At 42.0% G+C, this 8140-nt stretch overlaps 2 protein-coding genes across 2 annotated transcripts in view; one reads left to right on the forward strand and one right to left on the reverse strand. All coding sequences in view use genetic code 11, as the record gives it.

The window, feature by feature from the left end:
- Window positions 1-2130: 2130 nt before the first annotated feature.
- Window positions 2131-6180, forward strand: EGR_08742 (sorbin; the record flags this gene model as incomplete). The annotated part of the gene is made up of 7 exons (XM_024497991.1): window positions 2131-2268; window positions 3263-3433; window positions 3945-3970; window positions 5348-5402; window positions 5537-5620; window positions 5726-5968; window positions 6061-6180. 7 exons carry the CDS (start codon window positions 2131-2133, stop codon window positions 6178-6180), a joined length of 837 nt encoding a protein of 278 aa, XP_024347568.1.
- A 1080-nt stretch (window positions 6181-7260) lies between these two features.
- Window positions 7261-8140, reverse strand: part of EGR_08743 (hypothetical protein) — a gene marked incomplete at both ends in the record, with an annotated part of 2689 nt that continues 1809 nt past the window's right edge. Inside the window, one exon of the mRNA XM_024497992.1 lies at window positions 7261-7360. Coding sequence (XP_024347569.1) covers window positions 7261-7360 — 100 coding nt within the window. The remainder of the gene's footprint in view (window positions 7361-8140) is intronic.

The raw sequence follows: 8140 nt of genomic DNA on the forward strand, positions 1-8140 counted from the left end.
TAATTTTTTCTTTTCAATGGTGGATCTCTCAAAGACGCCTTGCGTTCAGGAAGACCGCGTTTTATCTATAGTGCATAATTAGGTGCCGCTATTACCACATCAATTGGGAGTTGAGAACTTGTAGCAATGTTTGACGTGGCTATTGAAACAAATCAGTTACACTTGCAGCAGCTGGTAAGGGTGTGGGTACCGGTGGGTTAGGTGTCATCTGCATTGACAGTCGGCAATAAGTTTGGAAGGATGTCATTTTGTTTAAACAGTTCTTTCGCATGAGTCTTGGGAACATACGGCTTTTTTGGTTGCCTGATTTTTAAGGAGAGGTAGTTCTTGTATTGTAATGTGAAGCAAACGGGCTTATTAGGGATTATTGCCAGCCAACCCACTTACTAACCGACTTCACACCTCTGAGGCGTGAACCACTTAGTCTCCAGGTGACTACTTTTTGTATAGCTGACTGCAGAACGAATAGTGCACTGTAATCTTTCCACCAGAGGCCAAAAGGTTGTGCCTCAAATCCTGCCTCCAGAATGACATTAATACTCCCTTCAGTCCTCCTATTATGGAATGAGTATACTTTCTCTTCACTCTCGCCTAATTTGTTTTCTACGATGAATGGTGTGATTTATAGAACTGCTACTTGATGCAATTACAGTCGTTCCCTTAACTGTCTGTGTGCAGAGCGGGGTTAGTTCTAATGCTGCCACTTTCTGGCCACCCCTTGTTCATCCGGTTACAATGACAGCCAGTTTTGCTGCCTGTACACTAAAATATGAGTTGGTTGGAATCCACTTGCTTTATTGTTCATTTTATGATTTTGTAAATACGTTGTACACTCCGAACTTTATAAAATATCATTCGGTTTTTCCGTTTGTAGTTTCATTTTCTTAATGAGTAAGTTCGGTGTGCCTGCTATTCTTTTATCCCATAAAATCACTTCTGAAGTATTTAGCAGAATATGATTTGCATAATACTCTCTTTGACTGCTGAAAACTTTTTCCTTGAAGTTGTCCGGAAAAAATGCGCAAGACCTTCCAGGTTATTTTTTTGCCTTGCATGAGAGTGCCAACAGTTCGCCATCAGCTTTTGTGAATAGCCACTTGTGTCCTTACTGGGAGATTCCTCAACCGACTGACAGATGTTAATAACCACTTTTTTTATCTCATTACACCCTATTTCCAAAAATAACGTATATATCTTCACAAACCCAAGGTCGAGAGAATACACGTGGGCGTCATAAGTGTTCCTTCTGAAGTACTATCTTTATAGCTTTCCTTGAAAGAAAAGATTCTTTTAATTACTGTTTTGAGTTGGGTATTTTGATAAAATGAGATTACTGTCAATTTTCAAGAGCCCTTGAGAAAGGTGTAATGGGATAGTAATGTGGCGTTTATTAGGTTGCTCTTTAAAAATTTTTGAGTATATTTAAACAAAACAGAAGTTTGATTTTTTGGCAGTGGATCAGTGGTTCCATTTATCTTGCGAATGGGACTGCTACTACTATTTCCTAGCTGCTGAATGATGTAGTTAGGCTTGGAAATAATTCCCTTACCTCCTTGGTAGGATTTTTGTAGTGTATCTTGCTTAATCCCCACCTTCGTATATTTGCATTTGCAAGTGTACTATCATGACGCAGTTTTTTGTAAGGAAAAGAATCGCCTTTTGTCTCTTTTCAGACCTCTATCCAATAATGCAACAGACAACCAAGTGAATCTTTCGCACAGGCCAAGTTGTTGTGTAGGCGAGAAAATTCACCAATAACTCCTAAAATCCACCAAACCACTAGCGGATAATTATTACTGCATTTTCCTTCAATGCGCTGGTCTATTTTGCCTCCATTTGTTAACCTACTAGTTCATCCAACTGGCAGTTATAGTTACACTCTGTAGGAGTTGTCACTTTTCTTGTTTGACACATGAATATAGCGTATTAGTAGTGACTTAACCTTAAACATCCAATTTAGAGCTCCTCAACGCTTGCAGAAGCGCGGTAAGCGTTTTTGACACTAACCTGGAAACCTCTGCATTCAACCAGTCGTTAAGGTTTGATTAACCCCCCTCCACGCCCCCCAAACCCATCTAACCTCTTAAAGTAGAAGTAACTTTGTCATTAACCTTTCAACACACCTAAGTTATGTCATTTATCAATCCACTGGCGTTTGTAACTGCACCGATATGGCGCTACTTTCTGAGGAAAGAACATAAACTTTTCTGTTATTTTTCCAGTGGTGGTTACGATGTGCCAAAATTGCCGGAGAAGCCAAACAATCAGGTAGGAGACAAAGATGACATGAAAGCAGATGCTTTCCCAGACTAGTAGTACCTCAAAATGCGGACTTGGTAAATAATGTAATTGCTACAAACCAGGTCCGACATTTTTACTTTAGTCGCTTTTCTGAAACAGCAATTTATTCTACGTTAATATGAATACGAATAGCTTTTTGATTTGCCTGCTATACTTCAGTCCACCAAATCACTAGCGGATAATCACTACTGCATTTTCCTTCAATGTGCTGGTCTATATTTTGCCTCTATTTGTTAACCTACTAGTTCATCCAACTGGCAGTTATAGTTACACTCTGTAGAAGTTGTCACTTTTCTTGTTTGACACATGAATATAGCGTATTAGTAGTGACTTAACCTTAAACATCCAATTTAGAGCTCCTCAACGCTTGCAGAAGCGCGGTAAGCGTTTTTGCCACTAACCTGGAAACCTCTGCATTCAACCATTCGTTAAGGTTTGATTAACCCCCCTCCACGCCCCCCGAACCCATCTAACCTCTTAAAGTAGAAGTAACTTTGTCATTAACCTTTCAACACACCTAAGTTATGTCATTTATCAATCCACTGGCGTTTGTAACTGCACCGATATGGCGCTACTTTCTGAGGAAAGAACATAAACTTTTCTGTTATTTTCCAGTGGTGGTTACAGTTTGCCATTCTCGTCGGAGAAGCCAAACAATCAGGTAGGAGACAAAGATGACATGAAAGCAGATGCTTTCCCAGACTAGTAGTACCTCAAAATGCGGACTTGGTAAAGAATGTAATTGCTACAAACTAGGTCCGACATTTTTACTTTAGTCGCTTTTCTGAAACAGCAATTTATTCTGCATTAATATGAATACGAATTGGTTCTTTGGATATCACGTGCAAGCTTGACGAATCATGCTGCCTCGTAGAAAGTATGGCAATGAAGCAGTGGGGTCTTGTAGGTGGCAAAAATGTGTTTGCATTAACGAGACTTATTTTTGCATGATCTGTTGCAGTCTCCGCCGATCACCTCTTTGCAAACGGATAGAGCTGACTTCGACGATGGAATACAAAAGTCGATGTCGCCGGAACCCCTGAAGCAGGTTTTTTTCCAGCGAAACGCTAAGCAAGATGCCGTACTTGGTGAATTAACCCAACGCCTAGGCAAATCTAAATCGTTCAGCGATGTAAGTCTGTCCTGTTTGGACGTACATGGTAGACGAAATTCACGTAATTGCTGTGGATCAACATGTCGACCTTCTTCACACATGTACCTATAAGACAGCCTATGATACCCAGGACACTACCGGTGCTGAAAACACTAGACAATAATGTATACGCGTTACATCAGCAGACTCACTTTACTTAAAGGAACATAGGCTTAAATGAATGGCTTAACTTTGCCAATTGCAGGCGATAAGCATGTCTGGCACTCCCAGGCTATTTACAATCCCTCAGGAGCTCAGGGGAAGCAGCTTGTCCCTGCAATGAAACGCCATCAAGATGGGCGTTTTTCGCGTTTGGCAGTATCATAGACAAGGAATTCTACTGGATAGTAAAGGTCATTGTACAATACTTCAATGCGGTTGTCGATTGTGCCTCCATTTCCAGTTCACTCAATTGGCACACCACTTTTGACCGTAAAACACGTGAAATTTGTGCATTAATGTGATGGATAAATTTGGTGATTCACTTCAGGACTCTCCAACGTCTGAATCAGCACCGTAAGTCTTTAGCGATAACCTGAAAGCCTCCACATTCAGTGTTCAGACAATGCTTCTTAATCCCTCAGGTTGATTAAACCACTTAGAGTGGAAAGTACATCAGTATTGTTGATTTTTTTTAGTTTTGAAGAGGTTTCACCACAGCTGCTGACCAAAAAGCCCTCGAAGGTAAATTCTAGCATCCCTTTGTCAAAGTCTTGCATTTTCAAATCCGCCTCCTTGATTCTTGCATTATAATCGTGCATGAAATGTTGATAACGCTTGATACTTTGTTGTCGCGTCTCAGGTCTCCTCCTAAGTCTTGTTAATCCATTGTGAAATGACAGTATATCCTACTTGCAAGGGAACAGAAGGGCTGGGAGACCATTAGCACGTCTCAAAGCCCGTACCATTGGGAGGGCGTACAACCCACCGAGGGAGACGTAAATGTACAAACAGTTAGACACACACAGTTGACTAAACCGATGCTTTTGCAAGCTGTCTGACCCTATTGTCATAAGGTGGTAAATGGAAAAGTTGGACTGTCTACGCTTGGATATCCACTTTAGGGCTCCCCGACGACCGGGATAGCACCGTGAGTCTTGAGCGAAAACCAGGCAACCCCCACACTTCGCATTCATTTAATGCCTTATAATTTCCCGAGTGTATCTTACATCTTGAGGTGAAGCTGACATAACTGGTGCTTTTTTTCAGTTCGGGAGGGGTTGCATCATGCCTGCCGCCTAAGCCGTCCATGAAGGTAAATTCTGGAATTTCTTTGTCAAAACTTTGCAAGTTGAGCTTCACCTCATTGGCTCTTGTTAAAATTGCGTATGAAACGTTGATATTGTTTGATGCTTTATTGTCACATGCCAGATCATCTCCTAAGTTTCGATTAGCCACAGTGGAGGATGCTACTTACGTACGTACGGAGGGGCTGGTGGGCCGTTGCCCTGTCCCGAGGGCAGTGCGACTGAGAGGACCCACAACCCATGGAAAAGGGCAAACAGTCGACTGAGGCCACAAATCACTGCAGTATTGTGACAAAAGACAGATGAAAATGAATTGACACTTCTACAAATTATTTGACCATTGCGTCAAAAGGTAGTAGACGGGGTTAGCATGACTGTCTAAATTTGAATATTTATTTTGAAAGCTCCCAAAGCCTGCAGTAGCGCCGTGAGTGTTGAGTGATAACCTGGAAACCGCTGTATTTCGCGTTGAGTTAATGCTTCACGAAGCCTCAAGTGCATTCAGTCCCTTAAAGTGGAGGCAACATCTGCATGGCGCCTTCAACACCTCTCATTTATGCTGCTCATTAACACATTTGCATTCGTTACCATGCCAGCGTGCCATTGTTTGTGGGGGAAATCGTTGGCTTTTATTTATTTATTTTAGCCCTCCACTCCACAAGCCACCAGATGACAATGCGATGCCATTACATCGAGAGAAGGTAAGCTTTGGTGTAGGTGGCAGAATTTTCTGATAACCCCACCAAAATCCACTTGCACTACTAAGAACCACTTTTGCTCCTGAGCGGCATTTAAGGCTTCAAAATTGTCTTTTTTACTTTGTTAATTTTTTTAGCATGAACTTTCTACTAAAACATTCGTGTGGTTGATGGTCGAGAACATCCCGGCAACACTGCAAACACAGTCACTAGGTTTTAAGGTAGGCACGTGCCTATTTTCCCACAACTTATCATCCTTTGTCTTAAAAATCGCTTCATTTTCAATTGTTTTCCTTGGCTTGACTTATTTTCAATTTCTGTGCCAGAATAATGATATTCTGCGGTGGCTGGATTACGAGCCAAAGTACCTTGAAAGCGAGCCTCCTCCTCTGCCCGCGGGTAGATTCCTCGATTGCGAAACGTGGTCGGGCCAACTCGTGGTTGTGCCCAGTGATTATGCTCGCCCCATCAGCTCCAGCCTTGAGCTGGCCCAGGTGCTGCAGCGCATGCCACGAGCTCGGGTCATTAAGGACTTTGTCGGCACCGGGGATGACGATCTCTCCGTTGGGGTAATTTTCAACACCGATAATAGAATAGCCCTGTTTAACCCCTATTTTCCACATTAACTTTCATTATATTTGATTGACTTGCTGTCTTTAAGGCTGGTGAAGTGATCTACCTCCTGTTCGAATGTGACAGTACCTACTTTATGGCAATGAACAAGGGTTTGACACGTGGAAGGGTGCCGAAAAGTGTGCTCAATGTTCTCGTTGCGCCTTGATGTCCACCCATCGGCTCTGCCTCTGCATCAAGTACAGGCTCCTCTACCTGTGTGAATTTCAAAGCAGACGTTTTATAAATACATTTCCACCAACTTGTCATCTGTTTTAAATAAGCTTCTTACGTGGGTTTGTTTTCTACGTCATTGTTCTTGTCCATAAGGTCAAGTTAGCGATACAAAAGTGACAAATTTATGCTACATTTGATTTACTTTCCTTTGTTTGTTGCATTTCATGTGCTGGCATAATACGTGCTCCTGATACTCCTATGAGAGCTCGACTTTCTACATCTTCATCATTTCCTCTTCACTTTGAAGATGTCTAGCTAACCTTAGAAAGTTGACGACGGTGGTGTGGTTGCAGGCTAAGCAATGAGCTAGTTTGCCGTTCAACTGGAAGGGTATTCGAAAGGACTTTATGAGACTTACAAGACTTCAATTGGTTAGCATTCATTCTACGATCGAAAAGGTGAGCATGATGAAATGAATGCGTGAATCATGTTTACCTCAAGTCACTTGATTCACCTGTTGTCAAGATTTAGTATTGTCACCGTGCACACACTACAGTCCCGAGGTATGTTGCACGTCTTGATGAAATGGATTTGCGTTTACCAACACAGGTGCATTTTTTCAAGCCGTTTTTGTCTGGTGCGAATACATATGCTACTTCTAAATTTAGCATCGGGTAGAGAGCGTTTAACCTTGAAATTTTTTTTCTATTATAACAAAGCACAAACATCTGTGATACGTCGAAAGAAGTGCCAAATGCGCAAGGTCTTGAGAGTGTTGGTTGGAGAGAAGATGAATTGACCAAGTCCATGAACAATCCATTAAGTAGCTGAGGAATGTGGCCATTTGTCCAAAAATACCGTCCCTGTGCTACCATGCCATGAGGCTTCGTATTCGCGCAACCTTAGTGAATTTTACACGATTGCAGGTGGACCTCATGTTCCTATTACTTTACTCTTGATAAAAGTAATGAATCCATGTGGTGCCTTAGTATTTTGTTTAACCTTGTGCTCAACTACGTGAACACTACAGTGTCCGGAGGGTTCACTGTCACGTTGTGGCGTGGCCTTCGGTCTATGTTATAGCAGCACCCATGCTCCGCCGTACGATCGCCTGTGCTGCTTCCGCTTTTTTATGACTTCGGGAAAGACTTGGGGCAGTGCATTTATGAACACTAGAACTTAACCATAATATATTAAAATGTTTTATGCGGAAGTTAAATTTAGCATTTGGAGTCTTCTTCAAAGTCCTCCTTACCATCGCAATGAGAATGTAGCATGGCAGAATGTGTATTACTGAAGAGCAATAGAGTAGGAAGGTTAAAAGTACTGGTTTGAAAGCCAAACTTTTTACGCTGATAGTACTACTGTAGCCATCCATCCATCCGTCCGTTTTGGTCACAAATTATCAACTAGTATTGTGTTTTACCTCCAAGAAAGAACTCAGAGCTTGGCGGCTATAAAGGAGCTCTTAATACCTGACAAAACCTGACCATTCGAAATTCATCCACAGTTCTGGCTTTATATTCAAAACAGATGTTTAATCTATCGTTAAGTTAGAGAATAAAATACAATTCATGAAAAGGGAATGTTTGAAAACAACACGTTTGTCTGTCACCCTAGATTTAGGCAAGTAAACGCATTTGCTTTGCCTGTTGCAAAAAGCATTACCTGGCTAAATATTAACTTTTGCATTCGAAATCCACTGCAGTGTTATTATGAGGTCGGACAGGGTAGGGATAGCCTTCACCTTCACCGTGAATCCATTCACATCAGGCCATCTGAGTTAAATGGGTGATAAAAACTGAATCAGACTACCTCAAATTACACCAAGTCACCTGCAACTTCCGCTGAGTTCAGGTGGCGCCACACACCTCACCCGTTACAACTCCAACGTGAGTCGATTTCACTTGGAAATGGGGGCGCTGGCAGGAGAAGCACTGCGTCTGCTCCAT

The sequence above is a fragment of the Echinococcus granulosus genome (assembly GCF_000524195.1).
Source record: "Echinococcus granulosus chromosome Unknown EG_S00118, whole genome shotgun sequence".
Classification (NCBI taxonomy): domain Eukaryota; kingdom Metazoa; phylum Platyhelminthes; class Cestoda; order Cyclophyllidea; family Taeniidae; genus Echinococcus; species Echinococcus granulosus.